Below are 12,927 nucleotides of genomic sequence, written 5' to 3'. Positions count from 1 at the left end.
TCCCTCACTGAGTTTCCACTGATGGTACAACTGATGCCGGTGTTTTTCCTCATCAGTTGTGGAAAAGTCCACCGTGGAAGAAGTGGAATCCCTAATACAAGAACTTATTTGATATCTTAGAATTACAATTAGTGCTTGCAAGCTTGAGCTTTGTTTATTTAAAATCAGGACTGCATCTAATGTAATAATTGTAACCCTGATGCACTGTTAGCACGTTAATTATAAAAGCAAGATTCAAGGCACCTTGAACTCTTGTTAGTGTGAGACAATCATTTTTAAGAAAATATTTCCATTCGTAGGCAAATATCTACAGCTTTTTACATTTTATACACTGCACAGCTCCTCTGCGCCACTATTTACAAATGCTGATAAAAATAAACTGGATTCAAGTTAGTATTCTTATATTAACAATGATTTTATTGTAAAACTGTGGTTTGATGCACTCAAAATATTATCTTTATTGCAGAATAGAATTAGCTTTTTTTCCCTTTTGTATTAAAACCATGGAAACACACTCATGTACTGGCACCTTGCAGCATCGGTATTTTCACAATGTTAAGAGCCCTTCAGGCTTACTTTCCCCAAGATTCTCTGCAGCCACTATAATGACCAAACTCAGCAGAGGGAGGACTCCGCTGCTCTAACAATAAAACTCCATGTCACAAAGAGACAGAAAAAAATGTCTCCTCTAATACTTTTTCCCCCTCCTTAACCTCCCTGCTCCTGTCTTCGCCAAAAAAGATGAAAGAGAAGTTGAACAGCAGCTGGAGAGGAACGAGTGTCCAAGTTTTGCATGGAGTACGGTAGATTCAGTGTACTGAAAAAGAACATGAGGTGTGTGGGTATGAGGAAGGCTAAGGGGAAAGAAAGTGGGTCCTGCATCTTTTTCACCTGTCCAAATGATCTTCTTAAATGATCAGTCTTTGCCAGTCACCATCTGCTTTGTACAGAGGTTAGACAAAGAGTTTAGAAAAAAAAAAAAACTAAGCTTGCCGTTACAGTAAATACCCTAAATCCGTCTCCAAAAGAGCAAGTCTCTCCAAAAGATTTTATCTCTCAGATTCATATTCAGCTGCTGACTTGTGACCATCAATCACTGCATTTCCAGAGTTCTGTGCTGTATTCAGGGAACATATACAATCAGTAGCTGTCTAGCAACAGAGAAGAGGACAATAACCCTAAGAACTATTTGAGGGATATAATGACAAGATGTCATCTAATCTGAAATTGACATTTTTGAAGATGCAAATTACAAAAAAAGGACAAATAAAATTTATGTTTAATGATCATGCAGGATATCATAGAGCAAAGTAGTCTAAAGCAAAGGGGTATAATCGTAGCATGGAAGATAAAAACATTTTCTTTTTCTCTTAAAAAGCTATGTTTCACATTAATGATTGCATAGACAGAGATATTTCAACTTCTAATTTTGAATACCTCTAAATTCTAAATATTCAAATCATGTTCACGTTACTTTGATGTGTGAAATTCTTTTTATATTCTTGTTAATATATTACAGAGCATATTTGTATGACTCACACCCACATCCTGTTCCTTTATGCTTGCGTTTGCGCTCATTTAAATCCTTAATTATAACTGTGTCACAATAAAACATGGGGTATTACTTTTCCCCATCCTAAAAGTTTATAGTCACAATGATTAGCTGAATTTTAACATTGCTTAATTGTGTTATGGTTTGTTGTTATACTGTCAGTTAAAAAAAATAGAACAAAAATATCTCCTCTTAAATTTCATTTATAAATCATTAAAATTAATTCATTCTATGTTAAATACCTCTTTGCTGCTCTAATGTCTGTCCATCTTTAGGATGAAGGTGGGTTAATACTTTCTAAATGTTTCCACTTGTTTCTAAAGGACAGACACACCAGGCTGACTCACATACAGACATGAGGGCTCACTGTGGTGAAGCGCTTGTACTTTCAGATATTTTCTAATATCCACACCAACAAACATCCCTGCAGAATTAGTTATTGCTTTGGCAGAGTCTGAATCCACAGGGAGAGGCTGCTTGAAAGTTGAAGGGAGCAGTCTATTTATATTGCTTTTCGCTTTGTTGATATGTTGGGGTTATTTTGTTGTAAATGACTTATCTTGTTCCTGCATACACAACTTCAGGTGAGTAGCTAAGTTGGTCCTTTCAGCACTAGATGAAGCCTATAGTTGAACCATGAATGTCTTTGTTCATCAGCTGTTACAAACCAAGTGGAGCATATTATCAAATTTTAACATATTCTCAGTTTTTTTTGTAATTTCAATTCAAATGGAAGTCAGATTTATAGCAAGATGTGTCTTATGCAGTACACTGAACTATAAAAATCCAAAACTTAATTACTGGAGCTCTAAAATAGCTGAATAGTAATTTGATACTAAAACTTGAAGAAATTGCAAAAATTAAATTAGCAGAAGACGTTTACAAAAAATAAAGATCTAGCATTCCATGAAGGAAATCATGCTGCCTTTGTCTCAATATCTATAATTTTTAAGATCTCACTTATGTTGGGGAGGCCTCTCAGCTACTACCACTGCACCAAATTTGAGCTCATTATCTGCAAAACTGTCATAAAGAGTCATAGCTATTTTTGTGTTTGCAAAGTTTCCTTAGCTGTGGCAGCCATCTTAAATGGGATTGACTGGAAACGTTACTCAGTTGTAGATGTTAATTCAGTTATTACTTTCTGGAAGTTTTGTTCAAATCTGTGCAGTGGTTCATGAGAATTTTTGCTAACAGTACAGACAATTTCACACACTCACACACACCCATGCATAGACATAGAGACATAGGGAAAAACAATATTGCTCCTCCTTTGCCTTCGGGGATGGGCATTAATGAGCCAGGGACAGGAAGAACACAGCCACCCTCCTTCGCTGTGATCAGGATGGTGTTGCTGAAACTTCATGAAGAATCTATCAGTGCTGCCCGGCAATTAAGATCTCACAGATCAAAGTAATATAAACGAGCTAATCCTCAGAGGACTGCTGGTCTCTCATCTGTTTGTCTGTCTCTCACTTACCCTAGTTACTTCCTTTTGACTCATGGCTCCATGTGCTGAGTGTGCTTTGATGCTTGCCAGCAGTGGGTCTTCTAAATATAAAATGGTGAATAAACGCAAATTAATGGGTTACGCTTTCATATCCTTAATGACAATTTACACAGCCCGGGGAGCATATTTTCAAAGTTCTAAAGATGTAATTGGTGATCATGAATCTGTAGCCACTTTACGTGACTCCCACATAGAGTACGACTGAGTAAAGTAGCAGAAACTTGTGAAAGCTGTATCAGCAGGGAGGCGTTCAGGACAATGTTTGCAATATTAATATAACTAGGTCTGCAGTAAAACATATGGTGCAACAAGCCCATTGTGAGTGTGGTGAGTTGGAACTGGCAATGGCTTGAAAGTGAGTCACAACTTTGAGGTCAATAGTTGTTCAAGGGAGCGTGACGCTGCTAGCTGCTAGCAGCTCAGTCATTATCATAGGAAAGCAGAGCATCTGCCCGTGACTGCTGGGGACAGGTTTAACAAGGTGGCACCGCTTGTCATGGGGGTCTCTTTGGCAGAGCTTGCCTTTCTCTCACCCCTCCTGTTCTGCTTCTCTTCCCAGATGTCTCCCTCTTTTTCTGCAGTCCTTTCCTTCAGGTCTGCCAAACAGGGATGTTCATGTTTACCACTGCCACCTTCCATCAGGGAGCCATTGTTTCATGGCAGCCTTTTGTGATGAGGGCTTCTGTTTTGCCTTTTTTGTTTTCTTCTCACTATAGCATGATTGTCTTTGTCTTCTTTTTCTGTCTTTGTGCCCATTGTCAGCCCCTACACTGTATCTGCTCATGTCTGTCTCTTTGGCTATGTGTCTGTTTGTTCTCTAACTATGTTTAGGGATTTTGTGCCACCATTACTTGTGCATTTCCTTTCTTCATTTCTTGGATTAACAACACTGCTTTGTAGCTAATGCAGAACAAATATGTTAGCAGGTGCTCAAGCAACATATCACTGGAAAGCCAAGATTTTTGCAATCCAATTGAGGCAAACCATTTCATGGTACAACAGTTGCAGTGAATACAATTTATGGCAACAACAATCAAACAAAAGATTACAAATCTGAAGCAGCTCACCCACTCAGCCTTGTAGCAATCCATAAGGTTTGGTCCAAAATAGCATGTTATATCAATAAATACTTTTGAATTGCTGTTACATTGTACAAAATGAATCCTCAGTTGTGTCTGGTTTCATGTCATAGCCCAATTTCAGTAAACATTTATCACTTTTAGCTTTTGATTGTTTCCTGCAGAATAAACAAGCCACTACAAGAGACTTATAAAATTATTTTTCATTCATAAAATAACCATTTATCATTATAAAAAGGAGAATATGCAGTTAGTTGTGAATGTTTTTTAAAAATTCATGTTATCAAATAAAAGCATATGCATAGAAATATAAAAATAGACATTCTGAAGTTTCAACTTTATTTGGAGCCCAAAAGTATGATTCTACATTAATTGCAGTGACCTTTTTTGTTTGAATGTGACCATGATTTGACAAAGCAGCTTTACAAGCATTCAAATGCTTTTTTGTGAAAAATGTATAAATATTTCCTTGCAAAGCCCGTGTAAAATAATGTTTTCAGGCGTTGTAAGGTTTAATTCATGCATTTACCATTAAGGGAAATAAATCTGTCATAGATTTGTGAACTTTGTAGGGTTTTTGTTAAGTTTTGGATTCTGTTTTTATGTTTCCTTCACTCAAGTCTTGTTTTCTGCTCTCACCTCACACCTGTTCTCATTTTTTGCCACACCTGTTGTTAATGTTAATTTGCTCCCTCAGTATATATGCTCCTGCTTTTCTTTTATTCATTGTCAGTTCCTTGTGTGGCTGTCAAAGTTGAATCAGTTTACAATTAAGATTCTGTTATATCTAGGTTATTGTTGCGTTTGTTTCCATGATTCTACATATCCAGTGTTGTTTGAGGTTTTATTAAATCTCAGTTCTACATCCATCTACCTCCTATATTCTAATATGTCTGCATTTAGGTCCTCTTCAACCCCCCATCACTGCATACCTACGACAGTATCTTTGTATGTAAAAATAAGGCAAAATAAATAAAAATACCACTATTTGTTTTTAACAGTTACACTATATATGCCTGTGAAAAAAAAACTTGTCAAAAAAGATTCAGGGTGTACTTTAAAGGGCTTGTAAAATAACAAAATGTAATATTAGCTGTTTAAACTCCAATTATAGGGCCAATTTATATATTTTGAACCTTGTCTTCTTTCACTAAAGAACCTTTAAAAAGTAATGGCACATACCTGATGTGGATTTTCTACTTGATTTGGTCCTTGTTACTGGAAAGAAACTTTGCTTCTGAACTCAACAAATGCAATATTTACCTGGTGCCAGCTGCTGCAGATCAAAACCCATTTATTTAAATATTTGAGCAAGGACTGGCAGAACTATGCGCGGTGAGTGGACATGTCAAGATACAGTTCTGTCCTGTTTCCCGTCTTTGACACATGTCAACTGTTCAGAAAGGCTGCCATTGCATGACATTTTATCCAGCAAGGAGCACATCTCGGTGACTTTTTCATTAATATTTTTCCCTGTCTTGATGACATGTTTGGTGTGTGCTGCAGGTGTCACTGTATCTGATGTGGGGAAAAAGTCTCAAGGAGCTCAAAAGAATAATGATCCTTTTTGCAATAGAAGAATGGGGAAATGTTCGTTGGTTTTTACATGGTCTCACAAATTTAGGGCTGCATCCAGCCCCCAAAGTGCCACCAACTGCATAAGATGCAAAACATAATTAATCACTGACTATTATTCAGACGATCATGTGCAAGCTTTTCACAGTGATACTGACTGCTTAAGCTCTGCATTCACTTGCATAAATGTAGCTCATTTTCATCTCTCGCAGTCAGTTTCACCTGGAACAGGCGGCAATCTTTGAAACTTTTTCCAGGTATGTTATTTTTGTTTTTCCTGTCAGAAGTTTTTATGATGCAATCCAGGAACCTGAACAGCACAGCATCTCTCCGAGCAAGTACAAAAAAAAGAAGATAAAGTTTTGTCTTTCTGCCCCTAAAATTCATAATTTTCTGAAACAGACTGTGAATGGCATATTTTATTTATGGACAGAGTCGCCCTGATACATAAATATTATTTTTTCAACAGGATGTTGGAGGCTTGTTATGCCAGTGATTTGCAATTTAGAAGTGGCATCAGAGGCCAGAAGTCTTGTCTTGTTTGGCACTGAGGGAAAAAAGCAAAACAAAATAGAGACAACACAAAAAAAAATTGGCAGATGGAGAGTAAATCCCTGCCTATAGATTTAGTTGAAATGAGGGGCATCAGAATGGTTTGTGAACTTGGAAAAGAAGAAAAGAGGGATCATTTTTTTGGTTAAGTCAGTGACATAAAATCGTCCTTCTTAAAGTTGCTTTTATGTTTCATTTATTGTCAACTTTTTTGATTTTCTTTCTAATAATTCTATGTATGTGTTGATTATGGCACCCTATGATGCAATGCGATTGTAGTTTATACAAAAAAAAGTGCAATACATAATTTCCGATTTTACCAGCTCCCTTATTCTCACCCTTCATTGTGTTATGGATGAGAACAGAGGAAAAATGTGGCTCCCCTGATATGTCTGTGTCAAGAACAGAGTAATTGGGAAAGAAAGAGAAATCATTTCAATCATGTTCCAGCAGAGGAAGCTTAACTTTGTCTTTGTTCTGCCTATTGATCCTAGTGTACTCAGACTCTGTGTGCCAAGCCAGCGAGCCACCCACCAGCTGTCCTTGCAATGTCAAAGATGTGAATAGCCGTTTGATACAGCCACATATGGCATGCTGCTTCAACCTTTCCATAAGTGCCATTTCTTCCTTCTCGTGTTGTCACACGAATGCTACTGAAATCATTTCTAAAGCTGGAACCGAAAAACCAATCAGGATGGAGAGGAGAGACAGTGAAATATCAAATTAAAATCTCTAATGTTGGCAGGTTTTGCAGGTTGCAGGTTTTGTATGTGCTACGTCGAAAATCAGTGGGGAGAAAAAAATTCTAAACACAAATTTCTACATTAGAAAAAACAAACTACTATAGATTTTCAGCAGTAGAAATGAGATCAATATGAGACAGACTGCACATATCAAGGCCTCTTATGATAATGGCTCCATATAAAAAGATGAAGTGAAACCAAGGGGGAGTCCCTTAAACTTTATTACTCCTTAAGCTCACTCGAGGAGTACAAAAACCTCCTCAATTTATTTCATAGTAAACGAAAAAATGAACCCCACCCTCCAACAAGTGTTTATGGTTTTATTGGTGAGAATCACTCCTCTTCAGGGTCCCTGTGAGTGTCAGACTTATATATTTCTGCCCAATCAAGTCTCAGATTTGATCTTTTAGCTTTATTTTCTTGTTCAAATAGGTTTGCTTCTGTATGAAAAAAACGATTGGAATGACCTCAGTTAAGTGTCTAACTCAAAAATTTAAAATGTAAATTCTTTGGTGGAATTTTATTATATATCTGCTGAATATAAAACACAAGTTGTGTATAATTATCAATAAGCATTTGCTAAGAATTAAAAAGAAGGTATGGTTAGACTGACAACTCAATTTGTATGTACCAAGTTCTTCTTTTAGTAACTACATTACAAAAAAATATTCTACAGTCCTAAGAGTACAGTTTGCAAAAACATCTATTGAAGACTAAAGCTGGTTAAAACCTATTATCTTGAAGATTTTATCTCATTTTATGTTGTTCAAGCAGAGCATCAAATTTAGTTATAAGAAATATTGACATCAGTCTCTCACCTGCAGTATTTTCTTCCTACACTGCCATTGATCTGTTGAGCCACGGGTTCACGCCTTATCCTTCATCTGACTGACACGTTTGCTCACAAGCTTTAGTGTGTTGCAAAATATGCTCAATTTGCATCACTTGAGTCAAAGAATACAGAATAAAGTTTATGTGATGATAAATCCCTGCTTTAAAAACAACAATAATGCCACAAAACCTGTTTGGTATATTACAGACCAAACAAAGGGCTTGTTGTCTCACAGGCAAATTGAAAGGATAAAAGGAATGCACCTGTAGGGTATGCTTTCAATATGAAATCAGACACTGATTTGGTCGTTTTGGTTATCAGTTTGGAATTAACAGTGAGTCTCTTATTACCAATAAGAACAATTTCCATTATCTGATTTAAACTCAACAGCTCAATTACTTGCTCAGAAGAGCACAATTTCTGCGTGTCTCACAAAGGCTTTAAAAGTTTCGTATAATAGTTTTAATTTTGTGCATGTAAACATTTTGCAAGAGTGTCTAACTTTTCTTCAAACTGAAGCTAGCATTTGCAAAGAAACTTTCTGAACAAACAAGCAGACAAGTAAATAAATAAATAACCAAACTTTCATTTCCCGGCAGCAGGCAGCGCTCAGTCTTTGAGAATAGCACCGCTGCTCAAAGACAGAGACGACTGCAACTCTCCATATGGAACCTGGTTGTCTTCATTTCTTTTGTTACAGCAACACTTGAACCGAGAGCTGAAGTTTTCTTAGCGATGGGGTCAGGAACAACTTTTTTCTGTTGCAAACACAGAGCTGGATTTGTGAAAAGTACGAGGACCTGCAGCCTCCAACTCAAATTCTAAAAAGCAGATAAACATCCTTGAAATTCATGACTTAAACAGCAGATATGTTTTCTTCACATCCCTTGATTTAAAACAGCCGGGGGAAGAAATATGAACCAAGCCTTCCGTCCCTATTTTTAACATGAGAATCATTAATATTCAAATGGTTTGGAAAATTAGGGGAAGCATGAAGATTTTATACACTGGCGCTCATTACAAATGCTCTACAGTAGTACTATTTACAGTGCTGAACGATGGAAAAGGTTAGCTTTCTGTCCCATAAGAGAACCAATTTGTGCTCTGCTGCTGGGCATCTCATGAAGCTGAATATTGATATTGATTTACTAATAAGCTGAGTGCTCCAGTCATGTTGCTGAGCCTCCTCTTTCTCAGACACTGAATACCCCATGTCTTCGGTTATGTAACTTTTTCTTGGTGCCACTGGTGCTGACGGCGGCAGAACACAAGGACTGCTTGTGTTTAAAAGTGCCCTCCTGATACCCCCCTCCTGCTTCTCAGATGTGAAAGGAGGAAGGACAAGGAACTGCTGTGACAGAAAGCAGTGGGGAATATAAGAAGCAAACAAAACCTGGTCTTTTTTTGCACTTTGAATTTAACCCTCAGAAAAGAAAAAAACATAACAAAACTCATGCTGCACTTCCAAAAGCTCAGTATAAATCAATATTATATGATATTTTAATTCTGAAACAGCTCCGTAAAGAAAATAGTTTGAGTTTATAAAGCTATTTTTTCAGTATAAATAACAGAGCCCAATTAAAATTAAACCAATCCCCAGAATTAGTGCTGAAAATGTGAAAAGACAAGTTTATCCCACATTATAGGACTCAAACTTGACATGTTATAGCTTCTTGAATTTTACTCACTGTATGAAATGACTTTGAGCATTAATATCTATATACTTGAGTTTGTTTGTATTAGGTATTGCATGACAAACCCTTCAGAAACAATTGATCGTTTAGTGTTTAAAAATGTACGAGTATAAAATTCTATACAGAGCATGAATTTTGTATTACAACACGTATAGAAAGAGTTGGGGAAAGCATATTTCCAGTGCTGCTGCAACTCTGAAAAGCAATGGTGTCCACAGCAGAGCTTCAAGGAGAAAGATGCTGCTTCTTAAAAAGAGCAGCCATGTCTATTTGAAGTGCAATGAACATCATTTTCAAGGTGATAAATGTTTGTGTAAGTGTTTTGGGTGGTGGAATAATTTAACATACATTTTATTACTTGAGTGAAAAGATTTTTGTCAGTAAAAATGAAAACACTGCAGTTATCGAAATTACATGTTTTTTTTTTTCAGTGAAACATGGCAGTGGTAGTGCCATAATTTGCAGAATTTGACTTAAATGACTTTCAGACATTAAAAACAGTAAATTATTTTAATGATCCTTTTCACTCCGTTTTGTTTTACAGGATCCACTGGAACCAAAACCCTCCACGATGAGGTCAGTTCTGTTTTAACTCGTTAAGAAACCATTTTGTGAAAGACAAACAAAAATAACAAATGAAAGAACCCAGTTGTCTGATTTCTTGTGCTAGCCTATGAAACAAAGTTTACATTGTTGTCCATATTTGAGAAAGCTGAGGCAACCAGCTTTGAGCTGCATTTGTTTTAGGGCAGTTAGATTTACCTATTTATCTAGTGTCTAAAATTATAAATAGGTTGAAGCTGGCAAAACAAAACGAAACAAAACTTCTGGTTACATTTTAACAGATCACCGGTGCACACAGATATTGGTATTGCTAATTTATTATCTAAATAAAATTGACAATCGGGTGGCACAGTGGCATAGTGGTTAGAGCTGTTGCCTCCCAGCAAGAAGGTTGCAGGTTCGCTTCCCGGCCTGAGGCCTTTCTGGGTGGAGTTTGCATGTTCTCCCTGTGAACACGTGGGTTTACTCCGGGTACTCCGGTTTCCTCCCACAGACCAAAAAACATGCATGTTAGGTTAATTGATGACTCTAAAATTGTCCCTAGGTGTGAATGGTTGTTTGTCTCGTTCGTCTATATGTGGCCCTGCGATGGACTTGCGACCTGTCCAGGGTATCCCCCGCCTCTCGCACAGCGACTGCTGGGGATAGGCACCAGCTACCCGCGACCCGGAATGGAGAAGCGGTTAAAGAAAATGGATGGATGGATGGAAATTGACAATCACACAGTTGATTGTGTTTCCTTCTTTAGAATTATGTTATATACTGTTCTTTTTTGTTGCAAAAATGTCACATTTTTTAAGAAATTACACCCAGGCCTTGCTAGCAATTTGGATTAACCTTTTACAAATATCTTATTCTAGTTTCTGATACAAAAAATGCTACTCCTTTCTATCATAGACAGTGTCATTTAATGAGAGGCACTTACATTAAACTCAAGCACAATTAGGTGTTTTATGACAACCTCGGGAGTAAAATTAATCTCTCAAATGAAATTGGTCTCAGTTCTCAATATGTCACCCAGTGGGATGCACCTTCATTTCTATTCATTGACCCTCCGCAAATTAAAGCTCATTTCCTGAGCGTGTAGCTTTGTGGTGGCTCCCTCAGCAGGATACAGGCTTTCAGACGAAGCAGTTCAGAAAACCTTCCCCTCTTACCATTTGATTCAAGGATTAGATCTGATTACAGATTGGAGATGGACAACCCCTGCGACAGCCGTGCAATCTTCTTTTCTCCTCTTGTTAAATTTACATAAAGTTGATGAGATTTTGGCCCAAGATTCCTTCAATTCCCCTTCATTTCATGAGCACAACAGGGATGTGTTACAGCACAGACTGATATATTATTATCAGCAGCCGGTGCTTCGGTGAAATGGCTAATGACTGAAACTGATAGCTTTTAAAAAATCCTTTAAAAATGACATTCAGCACTTGTCATTTGTCTGCAGCTGTCTACGAACAATACACAATTTCATTCTTCACACCTTGTCTCAAATGTCATGTTTCTGCCTAATAAAATTATTACCGTTCAACAACAAGACGAAGACATGTTTTTACTTTTGCGCTTTGGTGGAAGTGTATTGTGTAAGTGTGTAAGTAAACATAGTTCTGAAAGCAGCTCTGGAATGAGGACAAATAACACAGCCAACGTCCTTACTCACTCTTAGTCCACATCTACTGAAGGACACAGCAATAAAAAACAAGTAATACATCTTTTTTCTTTAGCGTAGTCATGAAAATATCTGTTTTATACAAAAATTAAATACAGATACAGTATGTTACAACTTTTTTTTTCTGATACAGGTGAGCTCAAGCAAGACTACAAAGCCTCTGTAAAATAAAAGTTATACTAGACTGGTTCTTGTCAAAGGGAATTTATAGTAATACATGTGCAGCATTTGGCAAAACAACGGACACCCTTCAGCAAAGTAAAGTCACCAGGTTCACTAAAGCATAGGTAGGGGAAAGTGAGGGGGGGTGAGGGGAGAGAAGGGGCGGGGCAGAGAGAGGGAGGCAGTGAGGAAAGATTCTTTTATAGATGTCCCTCTGGCCAATATTATTCTACACTAACTTGAGATGATTCTTAAAAATCATGTGTCTAGATTTTCACTGTTTGTCATCAGAATGTGACTTGTTTTAATCTGAGTAGAACCTCCAGTCTCTTTTTGATGAAATATTAGACAATGACATTATCACAAAGCAAGGGCGCCTACAGTTTTCTTTTTTTTGTTTGTTTGTTTGTGAAGTTACAAAACAACAGTGTCTTCACCAAGTCTTTTATAAATCTTTCTACCATTCAGTATGACACATCAGTGCATCCACTGCAGTAATTTCGTTGTCGCCCATGCACCACCGTGGCCTTGGATATACAAAAGAGTTGCTTATATTGTATGCTGAGCGCAACACATTCTTTGTTTTTTTCTTTTATCTTCATAAGGTTGAAAGTTCAGTCTCAGCATTTGTGGTCTTAGGGTTTTAGTTGAGGATTTGGTTCTAGGTCTCTCAGCAAAGGGAAACAATTGAAAGCGGGATCACTACAAGGGAAAGAAAAAGCCGGTGGCCTATGGGGCGATGATGGAGCACTGCCCGTCCAGACAGCTGGTCATCACACTCTCCGGGACCCTGGCAGCGAGCTCTCTCGCACAGGACGCCTGTGAAGCCGGGGGCACAGTGGCACCGCTGATGGTGGTGGCACGTGCCGCCGTTCTGACAGCGCAGCATTGCGTTGTCGCACACCCGAGCTGCAGACACAAAGCAGAAAGGGCAGTGGAGACAGGGAGGCGTGATTAATAGATCACTCGGTGATAGGGGCAGCAAAGAACATCAA

The 12,927-nt window shown here is 37.7% G+C and overlaps 1 protein-coding gene across 2 annotated transcripts in view; it reads right to left on the bottom strand.

Annotated features, from left to right (window-relative positions):
* Window positions 1-10,761: 10,761 nt before the first annotated feature.
* The window catches only part of LOC108232807 (netrin-G1-like), a 59,450-nt gene continuing 57,284 nt past the window's right edge, over window positions 10,762-12,927 (bottom strand). For both annotated transcript variants that reach the window (XM_017410845.3, XM_017410844.2), the window contains exon 7: window positions 10,762-12,841. In XM_017410845.3, coding sequence (XP_017266334.1) covers window positions 12,603-12,841 — 239 coding nt within the window. In that variant the 3' untranslated portion in view covers window positions 10,762-12,602. The remainder of the gene's footprint in view (window positions 12,842-12,927) is intronic.

The sequence above is a fragment of the Kryptolebias marmoratus genome, linkage group LG20 (genome assembly GCF_001649575.2).
Source record: "Kryptolebias marmoratus isolate JLee-2015 linkage group LG20, ASM164957v2, whole genome shotgun sequence".
NCBI classification, from domain to species: domain Eukaryota; kingdom Metazoa; phylum Chordata; class Actinopteri; order Cyprinodontiformes; family Rivulidae; genus Kryptolebias; species Kryptolebias marmoratus.
This window is presented reverse-complemented; position numbering and strand designations above follow the sequence as displayed.